The 27,205-nt window shown below is 38.8% G+C and overlaps 1 protein-coding gene across 1 annotated transcript; it reads left to right on the top strand.

Annotated features, from left to right (window-relative positions):
* Window positions 1-5,491: 5,491 nt before the first annotated feature.
* On the top strand, window positions 5,492-26,950 carry GABRA6 (gamma-aminobutyric acid type A receptor subunit alpha6). The gene is made up of 10 exons (XM_039701383.1): window positions 5,492-5,529; window positions 5,659-5,777; window positions 6,033-6,100; window positions 7,364-7,584; window positions 7,682-7,764; window positions 8,356-8,499; window positions 8,929-9,081; window positions 12,296-12,555; window positions 21,621-21,881; window positions 26,749-26,950. The coding sequence occupies exons 1-10, from the start codon at window positions 5,492-5,494 to the stop codon at window positions 26,797-26,799; spliced, it is 1,398 nt and encodes a 465-aa protein (XP_039557317.1). The 3' UTR covers window positions 26,800-26,950.
* The last annotated feature ends 255 nt before the right edge of the window (window positions 26,951-27,205 follow it).

Below are 27,205 nucleotides of genomic sequence, written 5' to 3'. Positions count from 1 at the left end.
GTCCACAAAAGCCCACCACTCCACAGGGTAAATACTGTTTTATAAGTTTAGTAAATTAGCATAATTGACAAAAAACACCAATTAGGAGTAGCAGTGGTAATGCAATTCTCCCCAGTTCAAGCTCCTTCTACATCCTCCCTGCTCAGATGGGACTGAACTTTGCTCAGGAAAATGTGTCTAAGAGAGCTGGTTTCCAACCTTGGTTTCAAAGGAGAACCAAGATAGCATGGGGGTCTTTGTCTTTCTGCCTACCAGAGCAGGGAAAAGTACTGGGAGAACTGGCTATGAATGCAATAACAGGCACAGAGCTCCAAATATATGTGTAAAGAATACACAGAATGTATAAAAGAAAAAAAGGCAAAAATCATTAGGCATCATTTCAAGCTCTGGGGCAAAGGAGGGTTGCACAGTTTATTCCTGTGTGGTTCCTGCCAGGTTTGTTTTGTGGTGTTTCACCTCTCTACAGCAAGTAAGGAGCCTAAGGCCTTCAGTTTGGTTTAGGTTGTTTGTAGATGCCTCAGTAGGCATCTAGAGAGAGCCCTCAGCTTTAACGGAATGATTCATGGATACATCACATTTCCCAGAAACATTCAGTTCCTATGAGGACAGAAATACTAAGAAAACCAAGAAACCACACAAAACTTGTATCAATTTGTACACACAGTGTCAGCCAGTTCCAGCTGTACCTAGAAATGCCATTTTTGTATCTGCATGGTAGGAGGAACAAGTACTAACAACTGAACAGCGATTGTCCCATATCCTTCAAAAATGCTTAATGAAGAATTTGTTTCATTTTCTGACCAGAAGATCTGCCAAAAGCAAACTGCTTTCCATTACTGAGGTGTTTATGCTAGACTGCACACTGAATAATGCTAAGAGTCAACCTGAGATTTGAAGTGCTGTGGTTTCTGTCTATTTGGACCTCTGACTTCCCTGGACATAAAAGCAAACTCAGGTTCAATCTCCTAAGCAAACAGGCTCAAATGTTTAAGCTTTTAATATGAAAAATAAGAATGTATGTCTGCATATGCCTTTGTAGGTGCATAAATTGGTATGTATCAATTAGAAATTTTTTTCACAGTCATGGAGCTTTGTACAGGACAAGAATAAATAGGGCAGAAGCATCTTTACCTCAGTGTGTTCCCTTAGTTCTGGGAGCTGCTCTCTCCTGTGCCAGCTCCTGGTGTTACAAGGTACCAATAAGGCAATTTGTGAGCAGATGACTCATCCACACTTGGAATTATCTGTGGCAGAGTGGGGTGAGCAGCCCAGGTAACAATATGTGCATACATTCTCCCTGAAGGTTTTGGAAGGCAGAGGAAACATTTGAAAGGGTGAACAGAGTAAACACTGTCCTCTGACAGCATGATGAGCATGAAGGAATACCAATCTGGCAGGCATTCAATTTACACAGAATTGTACAATCTTAAAACTATGTGCCTTATATCTCTGTATATTCCCTGTAAAAATAATTCTGTGTATTCCCTGTATAACTCTGTATATTCCCTGTAAAAATAATTAATTCACTGGGAAATAAACGTTGTAAAAAGAAAAGTCAACAAGACCTTGAAATGCAAGCTTTTCCCACAAAGCAAGGACAGTTTTAAAATAAAGTTTCCCTATGACCTTTGAGTTAATTTATAATCACATCCACAGCATAAAATCTAATTTCTTCTTATGTAGTATGTAGATGCTGAACAAAAAGAAATGGGAGATGCATTTCTGTCAGGGGCTGAACAAATAGCAGGTATCAGATTAAATGCAAATATGAGAGAATCAATTGCAATCTTGTGAGCCTTTGTGCCAAATTTGTCATATTTTAACTTCCTAGTTGCCACAGAAACTTCAGTCAGACTATTTTCATTTCAAAATGCTTCAATTTTAAGAAGAAAACAAACACATTTCTCAAGAATTTTTCAGCTGTAGCAAAAGATCTAATTTTCAGCAACAGTATTCCCAAAGGAATCAGAAATCTCATTTTTCATCTCAGTGCTAATGACACCCTACAAGGTGATAAAATTAGCAGCTGGAAAGTGTAATCTTGCCACCACACTTCTCAATTTGCCATTCACTTTTTTTCAAGCCTGTTGTTCAGTTCATGTCATTTTCTCAACAAATTTCCAAATTGTTTGTTTAATTAAAAGCCCTAAGCATATGTTGCTGACAAGCCTTTTGTAACATTTTCATTATTCTCATGAGAGCTTTGTCTACCAAGAAACATCTCTTCCTGTCTCCATGATCACTATTCCTTTTTAAAGTGTGCTCAGTTCACTTATAAATTCTAAGTTCCAACTGATTTTCTCAGATATGCTTATTTTCAAACTCGTTTGATAATCAGTCTCAATAGAATTTTCTGGTTAGATCTTCTCTGATAAATTTGTACAATTGATAGCATGAACATTTCATAAACAGAAAACAAACACAAGAACACTCAGCTTCTTGGTGCAGAGAATTTCAAAACTGCTGAGAAGGGGAATATATCTGTTTCACTCTTAAAAGTTTCAAATTCACACAAAGAAAACATTAACAGAAATTTCAAGATAAATTAGATCTAACAATCTGTCCAAAGCCTCTTTCAGCTCCTGAAACCATCTAGCTCTGTGACAGTAAAGCCCCTCCTACTGCCTTTACCATGCAAAGGCTGCTTTAGCATTCAGAAGGTAGGCTGGAATATTTTGAGTGGCTCAAAGATTTTTTTTAATGTCTTTGACTCTACTTGCAAATTTCTTATGAAGAATATTATCACGTAATTTTCTTGCAGGGAAATCCCATCCTGAAATGACACAACTTATTCAAAGAATGAGGCCCACTGCCCAAGCTTCCTGCTTTGCCATCAGAGATCCTTCCTGCCATGCCAGAATTGCTGGGCTAGACTCAGAGGTGAGATAATAACAGAAAACGAGGGGAGTCCAGAGAATATTCCAGCCTGGGATGTATCCCAACCTGGTACAAAAAGCAAATATGTTAAACGCTCCCAATTTCCAAGGGGGAAAAAATAAAATTCTTTGTCTCTGACTCACATCCCAATCTACTTTTAGTGAAAGAGACAGATAATTTATGTTTTTACACAATAGGAGTCTAATTTGGAACACAGTGCTATTGAACAAAAGGTAATTGACACTTATGCAATTAACAGAAAATGAGGTTTACCTAATTCACAACAAAACAAAGTGAAGTAAAAGAAGTAAGGAGTGGTTGGTGGCCCCATGTAGCACTGGCCTTTTAGTACTCAGGAGATGCTTATTAAAAGAAGCTGCAAAAATAAACCTTTTAAAAGAAGACAAATTGGATGTGTTCTATTCAGCTGGAGGATGCTGATGGGACACAGCACACATGCTTAATTTTAAAAAGTTAACTCTTCTTGCATATTTTGTGAAGGAAATTTAAATACTCCTGTTAATATTTTGCCAAGACTTTTTTCCTTTACTGAAAAAGGAACGGAACATTATGCCAAGAGGAGATGCAAGGTAAAACACAGAACACAGAACCCTTAGAAGTAAATAAAGTGATCCAATGGGTCCAGAAAAATGAAAGAAAATTTAACAAGAGCCCTTAACTTTTAAGTGTATTTACATATTTAATATTAATGTGAGTATATTTACAAAGATGAATATTAATGATGTTTACATGCTAAGTACAGTTTTAATATTCTGAGAAGAGTTCACACAAAAAACCTCACACATGTCTAAGATTAAACATATATGAAAAATGGGGTAAAGTTTCAAGTGATAGATTTTAATCAAGGCCAGAGACAAGAACATATCCCCAGAAGGTTCTGATTTGTTGCATTTCCTTTTCTTCTTTTCCCTGTTCCATTTAGTATTTCATACAAACCTTTGATTTTTTATAGATGCAGTAGTATTGTCCATGAATAAATGAATGCAGATAAATGGTTCTGAATGCCAACCAAAAATCCTGAGCTACACCAGGCCATGGTGAATTCAGAGAATTCACACTGGTGTATTCAGAGAGCATTTCCAGGACTCTCAGGAGCTCAGGTTTCCAACTGTTCAAAGGCAGACCTGGAGCTCTGGCAGAATGCAGAGCCCACCTACATGGATTATGTCACATTACTGCCCATGGCAAAAGGGAAAGGGGATCAGTGACAGAGGATATCTTATATTTTTCATCACATCATTGAATTCGCTTGGTTTTGTAGCATCACAGTCTCTCTAAAACACAAAACTTGAGCACAGAACTCCAGTGTCAGTCTTAATCTACTTTTACTCCTGAATGTGATTTTCCTAGTTTCATGCAAATACATTTTTCCATTGCTTGATAATTAAAATGTTTTCTTAGGAGCTGAGAAGATGAGGCCTATGCAACAAAATATTATGAAAACAACTAATTTATTCTGGTGTATTTATTAGTCCCTCTGTATTACCCTGTAAAGAAAATGGACCCAATTCCTTTTTTTACAGTGTAGCTAAATGACAAAGTGTTGCATCATTCACTGTTTTCTCGAGAAGCAATAAGGCCACACAGAAAGCTGGAGCAGTGTGAACTTTTTTCCTTTAGGGCAGACTACATTAACACACTTACTGAAGGAAGGGGCAGTAATGATCCAGTCAGTACTTATCAGGACAAAATTAGTAATGATATATAATCCCAGTGGTTTAAAAGTAAGGAGTTCCAGTTCAAACAAAAGTCCTGGTAATGCCTTGGTTTAAAGTCTGAGCAAAATCTGTGTGTGTAACCCTCCAAAACAGCTTAGTATTAACAAAAACAAACAAACAAAAAAACTCGAACGAACTCCAACAAACAAATGTAGAAATCTGAACCAGAACCAACTTTTAGTGTGTAATGTCCAGATATCAACGCTGAGATACTGGAAATCTCTGTACAATTCTGAAGAACTGATCAACAGGAAAACTGTTGAGAAAGGTTAAAACCCCCAGTAAATTGTAAACTGTAGGGTTCCCCCCCTCACCTCCCCCCCCAAAGTTTTAATGATGTGGAAGCTGCATAATAATCTCCCTGTGAACCATAAACATAATAAAAGCTGAGGCCATTTCTAACATAATCTCTATCAGCAAGATGCCAGCGCTTTTCCAGATTTCCTAACGGGTCCCTGCTAATTCCATGCCAAAACTAGCAGTGGATTTCTTCCTTTTAATCTCCCCTAATGCCTTATTCGATTATTGTCACTGCTCTCCGACCGCGCACCGTCCCTTCAAACCCTAATTCCCCCCGTGGAGCGGTCAGATGAGGCTGGACGGCGGCGGCGAGTCCGAGGGACGCGCACGGCCGCGGGCACCCCTCACGGAGCCGCCCCGGGCACCCCTCACGGAGCCGCCCCGGGCACCCCTCACGGAGCTGCCGCGGGCACAGGCCGGCCCGGGGCCGCGGGGCCGGGGCTGAGCCAACCGGGCTGAGCCAGCCGGGCTCTGCCACAGCTCACCCGGCGGAGCCCCGGGGCAAGGATGAGCGCCGGCACCGGCTCCAGCTGACGGGTCTGAGGGCACTGACCGTCCCCGCACACACCTGCGGCATGGCTCTGCTGCTCGCCTGGGCGTGTGTGGCTGTGAGGTGAGTGACCCCCGCCACCACGCCAACCCCCGAGGGCTCCCCGCAGCCCTGAGGGGCGGGCGAGGGGCTCTGCCCTTCCTCCCTGCGCCCCCCGGGCCGGCACTGACGGGGACTCGCCTCTGCCCGCAGCGTGAGGACGGCGCTGGGGGACCAGGGCGACGGGGCGGACCTCTACTCGGAAAACATCACTCGGATCCTCGACAAGTTGTTGGACGGCTACGACAACAGGCTCCGACCGGGATTTGGAGGTAGCGGGGAAGCCTCGTCCCTCGGGGAGCCGGCGGGTGGGGAAGGGCGAGGCAGCGCTGCGGCTGCCCCGGGCAGGAGCGGCTCGTGCCGCGGCCGTGGCAGGAGGGAGGGAGGGAGGCGGTGGAACCCCAAAAGCGCCGGCGAGCAGCAAAGCTCCCGTGCCCCGCAGCTCTTGCGGGGCGTCTCCGCTGCCCTCGAACAGGGGTCCCGCAGCCCGGCCCCGCTCCTCTCCCAGCCCTCTCCGTGTCCCGCAGGCGCCGTGACAGAAGTCAAGACGGACATCTACGTGACCAGCTTCGGGCCGGTGTCCGACGTGGAGATGGTAAGGGCCCCGCTGGCCGCCCCTGCTCTGTTTTCCCGGGATTCATTACGGTGGCATCTGAGTTGACCGTCATTAAAGCAGATTACGAGGCTTAATCTCTTTGACAATCTCTAGGGCCCAGCAGAGCAGTTTGGCCAGAGCTGCATACAGCTATTTCCCGGTCGTGCCAGCGGGGCTGGGCGCACACAGCCCCAGGTGAGGGCACGGCCACAGGTGAAAGATGCCTCTTGAGCCCTGTGAAGAAGATGGTGAGCGCCCGTGTCCCGGCACAGCTCTGGGGAACGCTGCCTGCTAGGAGGCAACCGAATGAGCAGCTGCAGGGGAATGCACGGCTGACATTGCTGGCACAGCTGCCCTGGTCATGCTGGGTGCCCCCACACTCAGGCAGCCACAGACTTGGCTGGACTCAGTCTGTGTAGATGGAGCTTCAGACTTGGGCAACTATAGCAGTAGCCCCCAGGAACACAATAAGTCATGGAAGAGGATGGCATTGCTGTTCTCTTTCTAGAGGTTGACTTAAGCTGCTATTTTTGCCCTACACCCCTCTAACATCAGTTCACCTGAGCCTGCAATCCAGTCTGCAGGCTGGGAACTGTGGGCTGCAAGTACTACCAAAGGTTTTCCACTGCTCTTCATCAGTCAAAGAGAAGGCATAACTTGCATTCTTACAAAATTTGCCCCTGGCCAGGTTTAGCTCTGTTTCCTAAGCAACTTCTGCAGAGAGCTCTTTTCTGAAGACTTGTGAAAATATTACTAAGAATTCTTGGAAAAAAGTCCCATTAATTTAATATTAACTTGACACCATAATCCTACTGTGATGTGACTCAGATCAGTCCTCACTTTGTAAATATCCAAAGGAAGCTGCAGAAGAGTCACTGAGCGTGTCTTTTTGTTTCTGGCAATTAAACACTGATAGCTTGGTCTTTCACTTTGAAAGGTACACATTTGTATTTCCATAGACCTCAGTCACATTGAATTAATATCTATGAGAGTACAATGAGGGTCGTTTTTTTTTCCTTGCTCATGTCCAATTATCTGTTCACTGCTTCATTTGTAACTATTCTTCAAATAATAAGAAAATAGGATATGTCTTCATGCATGACTTTTTTAGTAACTACTTAATGATAATAGGATTGAGTGTTTAAGCAGTAAATGAAATGCCATTGACATGTGTGTTAGATTGTCTCATGGAGTTACTGTCCCCACAGCCACTTGGGACTGCTGACCCCCACACAGATGTCAACCCCTATTTATTTTCCACAGGAATACACAATGGATGTCTTCTTTCGTCAGACGTGGACTGATGAGAGGCTGAAGTTTAGTGGGCCAACAGAAATTTTGAGACTGAACAATTTAATGGTCAGTAAAATTTGGACACCAGACACATTTTTTAGAAATGGAAAAAAATCAATTGCTCACAATATGACAACTCCTAACAAACTTTTCAGAATTATGCAGAATGGAACTATTCTTTACACTATGAGGTGAGAGCTTGTTCTGCTTTTGGTTGACCTGTATTTTTGATTCTATCAGAATTTTCCTACATACCATGTTTTTTCATTGTCTTCAACTGTGTTCTAGACTAACCATTAATGCTGACTGTCCTATGCGCTTGGTGAACTTCCCAATGGATGGACATGCTTGTCCACTGAAATTTGGAAGCTGTAAGTTTTTCTGTATCTTTCAGTTTATTAAAGTAACACATTTGGTCGAAGATCCTAAGATATAACTTAGTGACATAGCTGAAATTTTAAGTTGTATTTTTATACTAGAATTTTACCTTTTTCTCTGAGACTCACACCATTCATATGGACATGGGTTTATTCACTGAAGGGTGACTGCTGAAGCATGTTTTATTGTTTATTATTCTTACACTTCTGCTAGTCAAAGTTTGCCCTTCAATGAACCATAAAACCTCTGCTACATTTACTATATTACATATAATTTTGAAAATACGGAGTCTGTGGTAACCAATTTTGAAAATATTTAGTTGAGTTGTGGTAATCAATGTGTATGTTTTATAGCAAATTAAGAAATGACAGCTAGCTCATCTCAGGTCCCACCTCAGCCATTCTCTTATTGGTTTGGTTTTTTTTGGGTTTTTTTTTTCCATTAATGAGGTTAGTATGAACTTACTGGAGTAGGATGCATGTTCCTGTGGGCATTTGAGCTACAAAAGGGATTATTATATTTATTTTTTCAATTGCTTATAAAATACATAATTAGTAATGGTCATTTTACCCTCTATTTGTCAGATGCTTATCCAAAAAGTGAAATAATTTATACTTGGAAAAAAGGACCACTGCATTCAGTAGAAGTACCACAGGAATCTTCCAGTCTTCTCCAGTATGACCTCATAGGACAAACTGTATCTAGTGAAACAATTAAATCTAACACAGGTAAGATGGAGCCATGTGGAAACTACTGGTGTTGTGAACATCTTGATAATAAATTACAGGGTTTTTTCATATATAATGAAATTAATTATCTTTTGCCATTTTAAAAAGTAAAACCCTTGGACAGACTCTAATCACTCTAACCAGTGTCTCTTAGAAGACAGCTTTTCAGTCCAGTCCCATCAAACACAAATTTTTTTCATTAGATTCTTAAGAATGCCCACTGCTTCTCCACCCCAGTAAAAACAATGCATAAAATGAATATTATTCTGCTCTGTTTCCATAAGGTCATTTTACCTTTTTATAAGCAGCTTATTTTTATTATGCACTAAGAGGTCTGTGATTTCATCAGAACATATTATGTTGGGTTTAAGCCAATAATGTTCACTCACATGTTGCCAGAATAATGCTGACATACTTGTCTCTTAACAGGTGAATATGTAATCATGACAGTTTATTTCCACTTGCAAAGGAAGATGGGCTACTTCATGATACAGATATACACTCCTTGCATTATGACAGTCATTCTTTCTCAGGTGTCTTTCTGGATTAACAAGGAGTCTGTTCCAGCCAGGACAGTTTTTGGTATGCTGTGTTAAGGTCTTTGAGCTCAGCATCACATCCAGCATTCATTCATTCATTCCTTTCATTACTTGTTTGTTTTAGGCGAATATTCACTCCAGCTGCTCTATTTCCATCTGCAAAGGAAAATAGGCTACTATCTCATTCAGACATACATTCCATGCATCATGACTGTCGTCTTGTCTCAAGTTGTGTTTTGGATTAACAAAGAATCTGTTCCAGCAAGAACCGTGGCTGGTATTTGTGTTTTTCCTTTTGTCATTCATTTCATTCACTGTATTGAATCCATTGTATCAATCAGATATTGCAAGCCAGGGGGGATTAGGAAAGGCAGCTAGTAGGTTTCAGTCACCAAAAGTAAATACTAAAGTGAAGTGATAGTCAATTTGCCTATGAGGGTCAAAATTCTTGATTCAGAATATTTGGGTAGCCAGACTTGTTTGTGACAATTTTCAGTTGTATTCCAATTGTATTTTTGTATGCAGAAAGGGACAACTTCAAAGTAAATGTCTTTTTTTTTCAAGAGGATTTTTTCTCTATGGATTTATTGTCTCATGAAACCAATATGAGTTAAAGCTTTAAAAGCAAAAAAAAACAAAATGGATTTATGGTCTCATGAAACCAATATGAGTTAAAGCTTTAAAAGCAAAAAAAAAACCAAAACATGGAATGTAGTTGTTATCTGACATAAGGTACCCCTCTAACACTCATTCTGGAGTGCTCTCTTCCCCTTGGTTATGAAGGTAACAAGGGCTTTGGATGGATAAAGATCAGTGAGATGAATAATGTCCCTAGCACAGGTTGAAGTTATAATGAGAAAGATGTATCCATACTGCATGGCAGGGCCTTTTCCTTTCTTTCCGTGGTTTGAATTAATGCTCTCAAAGCTTTGAGTCTCCTGGTTCATATATATCTGAGGTTTATACTCCAGATATGATGCTGCCTGATTTGGCTTCATGCTGCTTCTCTGGATTGTAGCGAAGCCCCTACATTTTCAGTAAGATATACTTGTGAGCATGGAAGGTAACTGTACATGCCTGAAGAGGTGTGCAAGTAGGTCTGTAGCTGATTTGGTAATAATTATATAAATACCCCAAATACTGGAATAACAGCTGCTAGGTGTTGTACTGAAGAGTAACATGGACTTGAGAAAACATTTTATGAAAGAGTAAAATTAACTCTTTTCTGTATTGTGGAAAATAATGATAGCATTTTTAAAAATATTTCAATCCTTATTCCATTTGTATTTCTCCCGGGGCACAGTCTAAATTTGTAGTCCTGACTTGTTCAAAATCCCTTGGATTCTGAATACCTTAATCTAAGAAAAAGAGGGCAAATTCCTTATGACAAAAAAAGACTTCTGGTCTTTTTCAGTGAAAAAGAAAATTCTAAAATGGCGAAGGTTTAAAATGCATCATAGTGCAAATACTTAAATGATAAATTTTCACTTTTACTTGTAAGTCTGAAAACTAAGTTAGAGAGAAGAGAAATTAATTGTAGCAGAATAACAATGTGCCTAAACCAGTTTTTCAGCACAAAATAATTTAAGGACTTTGTTTACCTCCAAAATGGGTGCCAGCTATCAGATTTCAGTGTTTGCATTATGTAACACATTCTTCAAAACTTACCAAGAAGTGTCCAAAATGTAAAGACAAGGGTCAACAATCAGCAGTTGTGCAATTTACCAACTGCAATTTGGTATTCAGTTTGATGAAGTAGCTTTCCAAGCTTTCCACAGTGCAGAGCATTTCATCAATATTCACTCCACATGGAGGGAATTCTTATCTATATCTGTAAAAGAATAGGAGACCTATTCCTAAGTTAAATTCCTGCTGCAGTAAGTTTTTATTCAGATACAGAATATATCAATTTTATTACTAACTAGCACATAGACAGATTCTAATCTAATCACACATCATTTCAAAGAGTTCACTCTGGACCTTTGAAATTAAAATACATCTCAGCATAGTTGTATTCATATAATAAAATGAGTCTGGCAGATTTGGGAGAAGTAGGAATCTTACATATTTCTATACCATCTCCTGTTTGTATTTCATTAAAATGTGATAAGTAATGACATTGGGATGTAGTTAACCTCAGACAGCTGGCAAGCCACATCACGTGAGAGTTGCAGAGAAACTCTGAAAATAATGTCACCCTTTCTGGATGCTGCAGTATGCTATGACACTGCATCCTTTCCTCTGAGCATCACTCATAGCATATTGCTTCATCAACTCAACATGACCATCACAATATGACATTAAAACATCTTTTACTTTGCCACCTACCCTTTCCTAACTGCAGAAAATAGAAGTGGATATTCTCCACCTTACTGTCTTTAAATACCCACAGTTTTTACATTCTAGCAGGCATAATTATAAGTAAATATGAGTCACGGAGGCTTGTATGTAAATGATGAGTTTGTTCTTGCATTTTCTGCTTGTATCAGGCAGCAGTAGGAAGTAAGTATATTTCCTACATTATTAATGCTGTACACTTCAACACAGAAAGAATAAATTCATGAATTCATGTGAAGAACACCATGGGGCCCATGAGCTACATGAGCAGATTTGCTCTATGAAAATAGATAAGCAGCTCTAGAGAAGTAGCTTTTCTGTCCTTCCCTGTCTGTAGCTAGGGGAGCTTTCAAATCAAGATACTCTTAGTGAATCTTAAAAAATGTATCCAGTGATTAAAGACAACAGCTCAGTGGACCAAAGCATTATTACTTGAAATGCTTGGATCAGGCTCTGGCTGTTTCTAATGTAGAATTTGACTGAGTTAGTGAGGGTTCTGTAAGCCATGGTCTGTCTTGTGCTACAACAGCAGAAAGAGAGGATCACTGTTGGGGAATGACAATATGTGAATCCAGGTTTCTGCCAAACATTCTACTTACTAACCCACCAAGGAAAACCTCCTTCATATTTTGAGCCTGGGTTTTGTTATAGCCATGTTTATCACAATTCTAAGAAGCTGTCCCATGTAGAATGTTGTTATCTTTTAGTCTCCTCAATGCATCAAGGAAGATTTTCCAGACCTTTTAGATGCTGAACCCAGTATACTTGCGTTATTTAAGGATACAAAATACATAGGAGTCTTGTTGGGATGTAGGATGACAGCTAAAATCAAAATGGCTTTTTTCATATATGTGAATTTAAGAGTATCAGGGCAGAAGCCAAGTTCTAATGCCCCCCCATTTCTTTCTCTTGTTTCCAAGGAATCACCACAGTCCTCACAATGACCACTTTAAGCATCAGCGCTCGCCATTCTCTGCCCAAGGTGTCCTATGCCACCGCCATGGACTGGTTCATAGCCGTGTGCTTTGCCTTTGTCTTCTCTGCACTTATTGAGTTTGCAGCTGTCAACTACTTCACCAATCTCCAGGCTCAGAGAGCAATGAGGAAGGCAGCCAGGGCAGCAGCACTGGCAGCAGCACTATCAGCAGCAACTGTACCGGCAGAGGACGAGATTGTCTCGGTAATTGCTCGCTTTTCTGATAATAAGCATCATATAGGAACAGGCAGCTGAAGTAGTGAATACAAAACAATATTAAAGTGATCTTAACCTGAAGCAGATTATGTAACCAGATTGTGTCTATTTATCAAAGACATTGTTCTGATTCCAGAAAATGAAAATACTTCATTTATTTGTAGTGTTTATTTAAATTTGCAATATGATTTTCCAGAGAGATGTTTATTTGGCAAGATATTTAAGGAAAGCCATTAGACTGTTATCCATGATACTTCTCCTAAGCAATGCTGTAGGCAGTGTGGGCAGGCAGCTGTAGTTCCCAGCAAGTCTGCAGAATTTGTGTAACAGTGTTCAGTGGAATGAACATGTGCGTTAGCCAGATGATTATGGGATCACTGTAGTGCAAGGGTACAGACCATAAGTGAGCCATTTGGAAGATGGGTAATTAGCCTGTACATGAACTTGGCATCTCTTACCTTACTGAAATCTGTGTTGGTGGAAGCTTTGGGGAGAAAAAACATAAATGAAGGATAGATTTTAGTACACGTGAAAGAGAGGAAATCTTTCTAGTATCAAAAAACTGTGTCAGAATTGCTTGCAAATTTCACTCTGTAAATCTTATGCTAAATTGTGAATGCTGTCTCACAACATATGTTCATCTATTTATCATTGTGGCCTTCCTGTTTCAAAATCAGTTTTACTACCACCATGGTTTCCATTTTTAGAGAAATAACAGTTTGAATGACCTTTTGCAAAACCTCTGAATCCATAATTGAATAAGAGAGTCAATCTAAGAGGTGCCCATACCAAGGCAACACCTTACCCACCACACAGTAATTTTTCCACATTTGCTGATAAATAGCAGTTAAAGTTACAACATTTAAGTACTTTCAAACTATTAAAATCATAGTTGATAAGGTTTGCTGACTCTTTTTTTGGAGGACAAGCTATCAGAAAAGAAAAAGCAAAAAGTTCACCTGGTTTTATATAGCATGAAGAAAATATTGATAGCTACTACATCTTGAAGAGGAACAACAGCTTGTATTTGTCTTTCACACACTTCCTTATTCAAGTTTGAGTTAACCATAAGGAGGTTTACAAGAAAGGAAAAAACAAACCAAAAACCACTAATTTTGTTTTCCCTGAAAAGTCTCTGCTGAGCAATATGAAAACATTTAGGCTGAGTCTGCACATGCTACTGGTGCACTCACAGCCACTGTGGCCACCGCCCTCACATTCCCAGTCTCAGGAAAACAACTCATCCAAAAATTATCTCCTGTTTCTCCTGCCCAGATAAGCTAAGAACTTGCTCCTGATGATAGGGCTCCTCCAAATTTATATGATCTATGAATCACAGCTGACCAAGGTAGGCACCAGACATAAAATTTCTGTTGAACAAATTAATGAAAGATAAAGAAGTTAAAAGGCTCAAATTTCTTATCAAGGTCTTCAGTCTTAAACAAGCAAAGAGCAAACTGAAGACCCTCCTTCCTGTTTTGTAAATATTAACTTGTTAGGTTTTCCAAGTAAAAAACAACAAAAGAAAAAAGAAATCATCTAGGAATAAAATACACATCTAGGAAGCACCCTGCAACAATCTGCTCAAGAAAATTATTTACATCTAGCTGACAGCATACAGATTTAGAAGAGTGGTAAATCCTATAAAATTTAGGCCCCAAAGTATATTCAGTTTCTAAAACAGCCCACAATGTCCACAAAATTCTAGAGACCTCATCTTGCTCAAGGCAAGAGACAGCCATTTTCAAGCCCTGTACATCCACCACGTTTTTCTGCCAGGATCAGTTCTCTGTGAGAACTGCAGTAAGACAAAGAGCAAACTCAGTGAGATCATAAAAACAAAGGGTACTTAAAATTGAGGGCAAGATGATGTAGTCAAAAAGGTTTCTAGAAGAATTAGCAATTGGATTTAAAAGGTTCCCTTCCAGAAGGGCATTCTGGGAAAAAGGAGTGATTATAGGATAACAGATTTTAAGAAGCTTTTCTTTTTTCATTCCTTTTCTTTTTTTTCCTTTGGTAGAGATAAGTGGAAAGGAACTTTTGTATGTTGACACATCCATAGATAGACTGCAGTCAGTGATATAATTTCATATGACACAGACCTGAAGTGTCTAATTTGAATGCTAACAGTGTGTTTAACACAGGCTAATTGCATGTGTATGACCATTTCCTCTGGACTGTCATTCTCACTGAGCCTTGTGCTTCAATAGCAACATTACTGGTCCTACAGCAGTTATTTTTAAGGCACGCAGCTTAATGCTCAGTATCCTGCTACAGTGAGGGCTAGAGTCAAGATAAACATATCTACAGAAGATATTCTTTTTCTTTTTTGTAATTCCAGATTAAAGGTTTTGTGAAAAAAAAAACAAACAAACAAAAAATTTAAAATATTAAGGAGCCTTCTTTCCCCTTCAGTCTAGTTAATTTTATTTACAATTTTGCTTTATTCAAATAAAGTCTGTTACACAGGTTTTCATAATGTAGAGAAAAAACCTGTACACTCAGAGAAGAAATATGTTAGATCTCCAAATTCTGCTCTACTGTAGAATGAAAGTAGGAGAAAATGCTGCAGCCACTGAGCTGTGGTGGGGTCAGCAAGAGAGATGAGGCTGTGCCCATGTGCTCAGCAGAGAGCCCAGCAGGCCTGGGCTGGCTCCAGGAAAGCCTCTCTATTTACCTCAGTTAACTGAGAGCAGGATTTGGCATGTTCTCTCCATCAGCTGCAGGCAATCCCTGTGTGAAATACAAAACTATGGGTGTTCCTCTGCAGAACATGAGGGCAGCAAGCTGAGCATTCATCTGGACCCTGACACAAACCTGTTCTTACTCATAGGGTGGCCAAGCTGGCTTTAGCACGTCAAAACCAAACATCTTATACATACACATATAAAACCATGATGGCATTTAGCTTTTAAATCCATTTCAAATGTATCTTTTCTACATCAGTTGCATTGTTTCCTTTTGATGGCTTTCTTTTCCCAGGGAGATCCCAGTCCTGGAAGTTGCAGGGCAAGGGGGTTGGTGAATACTGTGTGGAGCACACCATTTGCAGTAATGCTTTGTGGGATGGTCAGGGAGTAACCCCATGGATCAAAAGACATCCTTTCCATGTGAGAGGCTACATGTAAAAGACAAAAGATTACCACCCTGTAACAGCTTGCTCACAGTTATGTTCTAAAAGTCCTCATGTTTTAACAGAAATCAGCACAGAGCAGTGAAATACCTCTGGGAGAGCTTCCTTCTCCCTCCAGCCTTGTTTCAAAACAGCACAGCTTGGGCAGGAAAGGATTCTTATTACCTTTAAAGTAGCCAGCTGCAGAACAGCTGTATGTCAATGGTATAGAGGATTAAGTTTCCTACAATTATGTCAGAATATATTATGTTTAATGAGTATCCTGGTGTAACTGGATCACCAACCACACTTTAAGTATCATTCTAAAACAGCTATATGTTTTAAGGTCTTGACTGACAACATTGAGACCTAATCCCAGTTTTTGGTTTTTTTTTGCAGGAGAGTAGTAAGAAAAATCAAGTAAATTTAATTATAGGAAAAAAAAACATATGGGCAGACACTGATAGATTTAAGAGCCAAATGTGGCTTTGAAAATTTAAATCTGTTTAATGTAAAAACATATTTTGACAGCAGAGAGGCTCTGTGCCAATTACATGTTTGTTCTGGCATACTACAAATAAATGTTAGGAAAAAACTCTACCATAGCTTATTCCCTTTGAAAAGAGAATGACCAGGGTTCCAGTCTGTGCACTCCTGACTGCATATCTGCTTTACATGACAGCAATTTTAATACAGTGGGCACTGGGTATTTTTCAGTTATGCTTCCTGCCTATATAGATCTTTAGATTTTTCCATGCAAAGTAAAATAGCTTTGATGTAATAGGTAACAGCCTCTCCCCTTACTCACCTTCACCTGATGTTTAGGCTTCTGAGAGAAAAGAATTTCATTTCCTGGAGGTTAAAAAAGAAGTTGAGCGTGGTTTTCCCTGCTCTAAGTGAGCAATTTAATCTAAGTGATTTAACCCTTTCACTAGGGTAAAAAATGATGAAAACAAGTCTGCATGTTTTTCCTCAGTGTTTCTAGCAAAGGTAATTTAAAATTCCTAAAGAGATGCCTGAAGCTAGGGCTGTTAATGACTTCTAAACTACTCTCAGCTTTTGATTGTGCAGGACACTGTTTATAGCTATTCACGCATTATTTGCAATAGACTTTTTTTAATCAGATCCCACAGATGAGACATTCAAAGTGTCCAAATTAGGGTTTATAATGAATCTGTGCCATGAGGTGGATACTGAAACTGCACAGGACTGTGTTGAAGGAGGTTCCTTATACGTGGCCAAAAGATGATGTTTCATAGTGTAATGAACTTTCCTGCTGGAAGATGCTGCATGTGGCTTGTTCAAGAGCTAAGGAGAGTTTTTGCAGATCACACTGGTGGATGTAGGGGCTAAAACATGTTTAACTCCCCCTTTGGGAGATAAGTCACTAGCATGCTGTTACGTCTGTAATGGTTGAAATTTCTTAAACTGTATCTATTAATGAGCAGAGGCAAAAAAATGTTATATATTTAATTAGGCATTCTGCCTTTTACAGACGCTGAGCTCTGGTTCTAGGTTGGTTTGTGTGATTATGTGTTTTGATATAAGGAAAGTTCAGTGTCTTTAATCAAATAAATTATGAAGAAAAGAATTAACACATTATTTTTATCTAAACCTTTAGAGATTATTGTCATGAACCTCTTTTTACTGCATTGCTAGCAGGAAAAAAGGATGTGAGTAAAAGAGAGATAAGGAAGGACATACAGATATTAGTTTTTTTAAAGTTAGTATCTGGGTTGCATATATAAGAGACTGATGTTACTGTTAGATCATAAACTAAACTGATACAGAGAATATGCATTTGCAGTACAAAGCAACAGAGGAGAGAATTCTACAAATATGAATTACAGAAATCTCTTGAGGGAAAGAAACATAAGAACAAAGTGCATTCATAAATCACAGTTAGCATGCAGCAAAAGAATCAGAAAGAGCAGACAAAGAATTTTATTTGCTCCAAGGTTATGTATGCTGTATTTTTTCAGATCTGGAAGGAAAGAAATTTGGTGAAAGCCTCCTGAGATATTCTGAGTATAAGCAATTTCTAGTGATATTGAGGAGAGTTGTGAGACAGCAGAGCTTTATAGACAGGAGGAGAGTGCTTTGTGAGCTTTCCACGGGGTGGGATAGCTTGGCTGTACCTTACAGGCCATCTACATACCAGTGCTGCCTAGTGCAGTGTGGTGGTGTCTCACATTAAACAATGGACTGGCAATCTGCTCTGTGTCACTGCCTCCTCACACAGAGCTGCAAGTTTAATTGCCTGATGGGACTAACATTCCACATGAGTGCAAGAGTTCCTGTGAATCAAGGTTCAGTAACTTCAGAAAATCCATTATTTCCTTACGACAGAGTGTGCTGTGCCTCAGGCTTCTTGTTCTTGCTGCTTGTAAAACAGTCCTCACTTGAGTGATTGGCTCTGGGAGCTATGCAAAATAGGCTATTCATTTCCATTTTCTCTGTTTTGTTAACATTTCATGATGTTATTGTATGTAATCTTTGTCAAAAGGAGAAGTTAAATCTAGATACAGTAGACAAATTACTGTAGCTGCTGTTCAGAACAACGGTAATAAGGAATTATATGGTCTCCTCACTGCCTCCTGTTCTTGGTTCAGCAGTGAATTCCAATGAAAAATATGAGTTGTGGTTCTGGGGCAGCAGTCTGGGCTACAAACAACTCCCATACTGAGAGACATCATTACACATCTGAGATAAATTTGGACTTAGAATTCCATATCCTGAGTAGGGATTTAGAAGAAAATAGATTTGACCCTGAGTTTGCTGTTATGGGGACACAGGACTGTTAAAGACAGTGAAAAGAACTACACAGGGTTTCTCCTGAGATGAAATCACATTGAGATAATCCTCCTACTTTAGCAATCTTCCTTCTATAGGAATGAGATTTAATAAATATAAATAAAGTAATGACCAGGATTACACTTTTCCAAGTGCTTATTGAAATGATCACAAAGATTTTCCTACCTCCACATTCTAAATATGTTCAATACTAAACATCATCCAATGACCATACACTACATCTGTTCTATTTACTATTAACTCCATCACCTCAGCACTGTAATTCCTGATTCATGCTTAAATAATCCAGAGTAGAATTTGACCATCCTTGTACCAGAATATTGTAGATAAAAAGGACTAAGATTCACCTTAACACTTGTATTTTTAGGAATCACACAGTCTCCACAAAAGGTCAAGTTATTCCACAGACATTCAAAAGCAAGATTGAAAAAACAAGACACCTTACAACCGGTACAGTTCTGTTCAAAGCAGAGCATGCAGGCAAATGGAACAGAACTTGAGTGAAAGCAGGCAGTCTCAGCCAGGCAGTCTGCTCAGAGAGGGGGATTATTATTATTATGATTAGCGCAAGTGGACATGGATAACCCTCTTTCTGTTTCTGTGACACATCTGTGGCTCATCCTCCATTTAAATCTGTCTGTTGCTTGCTGTGTTACTGCAAAATACAAAACGAAACATCTGTGTTCCAGATAGGCACAGAGCAGGAATGATTTTTAATACCCTTTCAGAGCATGGCACCAGTCATATAATGTATAGTGACCAAATTGGAAATGATGATTGGTTGTAGGGGAAGAAAAAGGGCAGTAGGTAAGAGAAATACATAGAGAAAAAGTACACTTTTCCTTTTGAAGTAAGGAAAACTTACTTCAACCCTTCACCTTTTGTTTGGACTAGAATCAGCTGTGAGAAATCCATCTCTCCCTAATTTTAGTTGGATACCAGTCCATTCATTCATGAACAGAACTTGGCATCCTGTTGTGGAAATGTCACTTGTTCTGATTCTCTGACAGTAACAATGACTTCTGGAAGGATAATTCCTGTTACAGCTATTTTAAGTCACGCAGGAGACACCAGTTGTGCTAGGTTAGTCTGTTATCTAGAAATTGTGGCCCAAGTATAAGAGTGGAAAATGTATCAGAAAATGCTTCCTTTCCTTTTAGTGACTCAGTCATTTATCTGATTGACTAAAATCTGTTCCCATGCTTAGAAATCCTGCAAGATAAATCCCAAAAATGCTGACAGCAGGCTACATTTATGTGAATGGTTGTCATTAAATCACTCCCAATGAATGGCTTTGGAAATTGCCTATCTAATAGCATTTTTCTACCTTAAAATCATTCCAATGTTAGTCCTGCATTTTACCATAGATGTATGTGCTGTTATTTTGGGAGTTATTTACATTGTCCAAGACTTCCCTCATCTGCTTCAGTCATTTGGTCACCTCGTTCTGCTGACCGAAAAATCTTTGCATTCAAATCCAAGAACATCTGCGTGTGTTGTGTGATTTTGTGCGCAAGATTTTTCCGCAATAATCAGGGAAATAAGTTTTATGGACAGCGTTTTAGGCTTAAGCTCCATATTACAGAACACTACAGTACTTTTTCTCAAAACAAGCAACAAACAAACAAACAAAGTCACTCTTGGCATCCCTCTGTGTTTTCTCAGCCATCAGATGAATCTTAGAGCTGCTGTCATGCATCCACAAATGGCCATCCTGGGGTATGGCAGGAGCAGCAAGGTCTTTGAATATTTCCTCCTATCTGATGCTACTGTGGAAGGGAGGAATTGATATCCATTAGAGCAGGCTTAGGCTGGGGTTGATCCTGTTCCTAATCATTTCTGGAAGGAAGAACTCTATCACTTTCACTCTTGTGAAAGTAAAATAATGGCAATGTGGTCCCAAATAAAACAGATGTACAAAATTAATATACATTTTAGCCTAGTATCTAAGAGGTAAGCTCTACATGTCCCTGAGTTCTGGCTGAATTTTCAGAAGAGTTTTAATACAGCTTTCTGAAGAGTAATTGGACCTGGCTGCAAATACTGCACAAAATATGGGAGTAATTTGGTTTCATTTCACCATAAATGAAAATAAAAATAGTCCCATTACAGCTAAGTATATTTCTTTTCAGTTGTATTCATGGAAGTGCTGTGGGAATTATGAGATATATTTAAAAAGGAAATTTTATCCTAGAAAAAGCAAGAGGACAATTCAGCATTCATGTCTCCAGCAGCTGTAAAGTTAGTCCATTGCCTTTTGTGCAGCACTTTTCTAGTTCTTGCATGACTGCTTGACTCCATTCAGTGTTTACCAAACTCATCAATGGGTTCAGCCAGGGAAGGTTGCACCTGAGCCAGCCTGTATTGCTGTTTGGTTCAATCTTGATCCATATCTACACAAACTTCAGTCATACCAACCTACTACAATTTAGATACACCATTACCTTTTTTCCTTTTAACTCCATCTTCTCTTTTTCTCTCTTGGAGCTTCCACTTATCACAATGTTAACAATGTGAAAAGCACATATTCTTTCATGGCTTTACAACCAAGCTTTAGGCCATAAAATATATATCCTTCTGTACAGATGCATTATTTTTGTGATTTTCTGAGATTGCACTATAGTAGAGAAGCAACAATAAAATCAGAAAGTTCAGTTAAAAGGTGGAAAGAAGTCTAAAGATCACAAAACCTAAGACTCTGTATGCAAATATTGATGCACGGGAGGCTCAGACGTGTGAGGGAGAGAAAATGACGAGGCATCTGACTCCATCATCAGAAGACTAAATACTTTATTATTCTGTACTATATACATTGCATCTAACTGAATCTGCCTTGCACTCACCCTTGCTCACAGCTGCACACACTGCACTCATCTCAATTCTCTCGTGGCTGTCTTGTGACAGTCCAGACTCACATACACACTTGGCCCTGATAGGCCAAGGGAACAAAACATCCTCATTTTGGGTAAACAATCTCAATATTGCATTCCACTTCAGCACAGCAAGAGAGATAAGAATTATGTTTTCTTTCTTCTCTGCTTGTCTCACAACTTCTCTCTGTTCAGAGGGCACGTGAATACCACATTGAAATATCACCTTTTTTCCCTCTTCTTTTTTGCTTTCACAGCATTCTGACTCCAATTCTAACCTGAAGAAGCGAGTGAACTCCATAGCATCTCAGACAGAGCAGTCTCCTGAAGCCAGCATAATATCAAACACTGCATCCCAGTGTCAGCCTCTGCCTGCTCCTCCACCAGCCCCACCACAGCCACCAGCTATTGGAGGTGCAAGTAAAATAGACCAGTATTCCAGGATCCTCTTTCCAGTGGCATTTGCAGGATTCAACCTGGTGTACTGGGTTGTTTATCTTTCAAAAGACACTATGGAAGTGAGTAGTAAATTTTCTGAATACTCATCTATAATATGTAATATGTTTACTTGGCCAGCATTATTTCAGTTGTTCATTTACTGTTGCAACTCAGTTCATCAGTCCTTTCTGAGAAATACTAGAATGTTTTCTCCAAAAAAATAATCTGTAGCACTCAGTACAATGCAGAAAGGCTGTTTGAGGAGGGGAAATGTAAACACTTCTCTCTAACTCCTGCTGCACTGAGCAGAAAATGCTCTGTAAGACAGCACAGGATGACATTCTCAGCAAACAAACTGATCTTAAATCTTCTATTTCTTAACCTGTTGTAAGGAATGGTAGAAATATCTGTTGAAGCCATGAAGTGAAAGAGATAAGAACTTTAATATCCCAAGGTTTTCTCAGGGAGCTAATACCATAAATTTCCCAAAAAAGTTTGTTATCTAGTATAAAATATTAATAACGGCAGTATAAAATTTGTGAATCAAGAGTCCCTAGTTTTGTACATGTCAATACATTTTTCCTGTTTTTTTCATATAAATCATACTGCCTTATGAAAATAAGGCTGAAAAATCTTTTCTTAAGTTTGTTTGAGTCAGGCTAAGAGTGATACACCTTTATATATCCATAGGGTCCAGAAGAGACATGTGCCCTGCAAACTGAGAATGTCTAGAATAATCACTCAGTAATCAGTCATTAAACTTTAAGCCTTTAATGCTTTAAATCTCTATTTTCTCTCCTTTTTTGCCTAAATAAAGTTAATGGTGTCCTATTTCTTTGATAAAAAATATATTCATTTGCCTCGTTGCTGTAGAGTTTTGGATCTCACTGTACATTGCAGTCAATTTGATTGGTACATTTAGTTTATTTAGGACAGCTAGAGAGATAATGATGGTATTTAGATAGCACCAAATGCACAAAGTCCCTACATCAATAAAAACAGAGGCTGGAAATCTGGTGTGAGTTAGGATCAGGCTGTACCTTTGTTTCCTAGATTAAAGGTAAAGCAGGCTGAGGGAAATCTTGTGGGCAGCCAAGAGACTCTGCAGTTCAAAGAAACGAGACAGTGCTGATCAGCTGATTGGTGGCACCTCACCTCTGCTAGAAGGCTGCTGCTCCAGCAGACTCTGATTTCTGCTACCAATATGATCTGGAAAATGCTGTCTCTCAGAGATGGAATGTGCTGCCAAGCACACTGGAATTGTGAGGGCAGGAAGGTAGGAGACACTGTCTCTCACAAAAATGTTCCTGCAGATGTCTCTCAAGAGGTCACAGCTGCCAGCTCCTGGCCACTCCAGCCCTGCCCAGTGCTAAATTTAGCATTTGTGCCAGAGTTACTGATCCTGCTCTTAAAATATTGACTATGTGTGCAAATTACTTATCTCAGTCAGAGAAGGGAGCTATTGAAAAAGCTCATGTCTGATCATGACAACTTCTGTTTAAAGGCCAGCTCTTCAGCTTGCCAAGACTCCAGTGATTAAACCATTCACATTCTGGATCTGGAAATATTTGGAACATACTTGCCATTTCCCTTGGTGCTGATGAAATATTTACACTAAACCTTGTATATTAATAATAACATTAGAACCAGGCTTTTACAATTCTTCCAAATCTAGGACTAAGTGCTGACTATAAATATTTTTAAATGCTACTCTGCAAGATCACAAACATGCTCAGAAGCTCAGAAATTATGTTCTGTAGTAGCCTTACAGAATAACAGAAATCCAGCAGCAAGACTTAGAAAAGAGAACAGTATTGACAGCTGGGTTGTTTTGAATTATGAAGAATTTAAATAATTCTGTAAATTTTGACCAAACTCTTCTTCCTAAATTACATTTCTTCATTTGTGTACTCAGTTATAACTAATAATAATTGTGATACACACTGCTAGGTTTCTAATTCAAATGTTGTATCACCAGTTGTTACTTTCAACAACCAGGATTCTTTTTGCTTTAAAAATGTATTAAAAATATGTAAGCTTTTAATTCCAAAGAGAGGAGATACAAAAGTTGGGTGAACAAAGCATGCAGTGCTTCAAGGGCAGTTAAACTTAATCTTTGGCTCCCTCAGGCCTAACAGATTTAATGGTGCTACAGTATTATTCAGTTTATTCAATTTTAAAAGTGCATTTTGTGCATTATTTCAGGTATATTAGCTTTTTTAAGGTACTTTTTTGAGTTCATGGGACTTTTGTTTAAAAAACAGAAAGAGGAAAAAATCTAATTAATTTATTGAAATAAACAACTTTCCAGTACACCATTCTGAGCACAAAGATCATTCACCAATTCATGTGCTAAAACCAAACAGCTGCCTACTGTTTTTGGAGGTACACAGATCAGGCATTTTGTGACCCTGTTTGTAAAAGCAGGTTATTAGCACTGGAATCAAAGGTCATTTTCAACTCCTATCATTATTTTCTGGCCAGGCTCTGCCTTTGGCTTTGAAAGAGGAGCAAGAAGAGTTTTTTACTTCATGTTCTGGATTCAGAGCCTCAGCTGGAAGGAGCAGCCTTGTTAGTGTAATGACACAGAGTTGCATGAAATGAGGAGCTCTTTTCTAAGCTGTTTGGTTCAATACACTACTAAGCAATTTTCTTTAGCTTAGATAATGTGTTACAGAAATGAAAAAGTCATTTTTGTGTGTGGTATCTCATAAGATTTATGAGAACTTTGGGAACTGACTATTTTTCAAAGTGCTCCTTGGAAAACTTTTTCTTCCCCTGCCATTAATAATTTTCTCTTCAGGTTAATCACCTTTTCTCTTACTATACATGTAAACTAAGAGTATGGAAATTACACAGACATTTTTTGATTTGGAAGTTTGTATAAAGAAGAAGGTGTTTTTAATAAAATGCACACCTTTAAACATTTAAATGCTACCATCATAGACTGGTTTGGATTGGAGGGGAGCTTGAAGAGCACAGAATTCCACATCCCTCCCATGGCAGGGACACTTTCCACTTGCTCCAAGTTCAGTACAATCTGATCCTGAAAACTTTCAGGGATGAAGCATCCACAGCTTCTCTGAGTAACCTGTGCCAGGGCCTCAGCACCCTCACAGGGAGGGCAGCCAGGACTGGACAGAGAGCAAAAGTATCTTAAACTGAACTCTGTATTTGTACTTCCATACATACTGCAGCAAGTCAAGCTTTGCAAACTAGGAAGCTCAGTAGCAAACTTTCATTAAAAGATTAACTATTTTCTAGATTTTAAATCAAAACAGCACTATTCTCTGAAGAAAAAAAAAAAGAAAAAAATCCAGCTTAAAATTAAGTAATTCACCTGAATGTTTCTTTACATGGATGGGGATAACATTCATCTTCTGGCATTAATATTTAAATAAAGGGTTCGATTATCTATTGAAACAAGTGGGAAAACATTTGATAGCAGTCATCCACTGTGCAACTTGATACATAAGATATTTCAGTGGTAATGGGTTTGCACTGGAGAGTAGCAATAGCATTGCAGAGCAAACAATTGTACTGGTCAAAACAAAGAAATTAAACTAGCAAAGTTCTCTGTCTGCATTTGGTTAGACTGTATATTGGTAGAACCTAATATAACCAAAGGACTACAAAATGTACAAAATAACTGATGCTAGTTTTTAGCCCACAGAAAATGCTGTAAGATACTTGTAAGATAAGCCCCTTTTTCTCTCAAAAGGTTTTATAAGTTAATGCAGATAGGTGCTAATTATAGTGATATCACTGTGCTATTTATACTATGAAAAAAATAAAGCATCAGAGTTACTCTAAAGAGGACTTACTCCCTCTCTATGTAAGGTAAATTAAATTAGGTGGAAGGTTTGAGGATGTAGCATCCCCATGATTTACACATGGGGGATGGAACAGGCACATTTCTATGGTTCATATTGTTCTGTAGGGAACAAAATATCTGCCATCCACAAGAAGCTCTAAACAGTAATGAAAAAGACACATTTGTCTAAATTAGACAAATGGAAAAGTTCTTGAAAGAAGAGCAAACCTTTCTGGCAAATGAGGAAAAAGATATTCTAGCTTTTTATTTTGTCATATAGCATATTTTGGCTTTGTTTTCTGTTTTAAATCTTCCTAAGTCATTGAGCTGAATACTAATTTATGACAGTGACCTTGGTAGATGAATTGCACACTTAGTTTATTTTAAAATTTTCTTGATTTAGAGTGCAAGGAGTCCCCTTCTAGAGAGCTGCAAGTATTACCTTTGCCACATAACTCACAATGCATATGCCACTGCCACATCATCTTATGCACCTTATTTCTAAATTTATCTATCTTAATTTTTATATGTAACATTATATTACAGTTTCTCATGTAATTTAAAAAAAGTATAATGGAGTGAATCAAACTAGATTAGGAGATGATGTTAAAATTTTGATGATAAATCCAGAAAAAGAAGCAGAGGCAGCTTTTATATTTGGGAGCACAGGAAGATACAAAGTCACTGAATGGACCAAAGTTGCTGAGTCCTGGATATTATTTGGATGCAGAGAACATAGCAGGATGGCAGGAGATGAGTTATATAATAAGCTGAAGATGGTAATGATGTCAGGTGTGAAGAAAAAAGAGCAGAGAAAGAAACAAGAGCAGGAAAAGTATTTAGCTTCAGTACATTGGTATTATAAAGCTTGTAGTGCATATCTTTACGTCATTTTTCAGTTTAAACACTGGAAAAATAAAGGTTAGGAGGAACAGTCATTGCCATACATACTTAACAACTGAGCTTTGATGATCCAGGTAATGAGCATCAAATTCTAAGAGGATTCTCCTTGTAGTGCAGTTCTATTTTGAGTCTGCTGAGAGAGTTAGAAATCCCATGGGTTTGTGGGTTAACCCAGTTGTTGCTAACAGTTAACAACCCTCAGCTTAAAACTCTCTAAACTTTTGTTCCAGTTTTTTGAACCTTCGGCGATGCATTTTCGAAATGAACCTCAGTCCAACTGAAGAACAGCTTGGGATTTCAAGCAAATCACTCAAGGTCACAGAGGATTGAAGACACTTCAAAGGATTTGTCTGTCCACAGGTGATCTCAGTTTTCAAACAGGGAATATTTTTATTAGCCGTTACCTGGATGCAAACTCTGGACAAATCAAGAGCTGCAAACTTCTTAGCAATCTAATTAATATTTTCTTAAGATTTCTTACAATGATTCTCCTACAGAAGTTCTTGTAAATTATTTGTTTAATTGTCAAAGGAAAGAATGTTTATTTCTTCTAAAACATTTGTAAACAATGGAACGTTTACATTTATATGAAACATCAATAAAAGGGTTTGGGTTTTTTTTAATAGAATAGGGATTGCTAAACTCAGCTGATTCTGAAGTGGTATAACTTGGCATAATTTCAGTGAA

This window comes from Passer montanus, unplaced genomic scaffold (assembly GCF_014805655.1).
Source record: "Passer montanus isolate IOZ18808 unplaced genomic scaffold, ASM1480565v1 scaffold15, whole genome shotgun sequence".
Classification (NCBI taxonomy): Eukaryota; Metazoa; Chordata; class Aves; order Passeriformes; family Passeridae; genus Passer; species Passer montanus.
This window is presented reverse-complemented; position numbering and strand designations above follow the sequence as displayed.

What these genes read in the sequence shown, in the direction of transcription:
- GABRA6 (XM_039701383.1), top strand. Translation starts at nt 5,492, where the DNA reads ATGGCTCTGCTGCTCGCCTGGGCGTGTGTGGCTGTGAG. An exon ending in GCTCCGACCGGGATTTGGAG is followed by an intron (nt 5,778 to 6,032) that starts GTAGCGGGGAAG and finishes CGTGTCCCGCAG; the next exon opens with GCGCCGTGACAGAAGTCAAG. An exon ending in TCCACTGAAATTTGGAAGCT is followed by an intron (nt 7,765 to 8,355) that starts GTAAGTTTTTCT and finishes TCTATTTGTCAG; the next exon opens with ATGCTTATCCAAAAAGTGAA.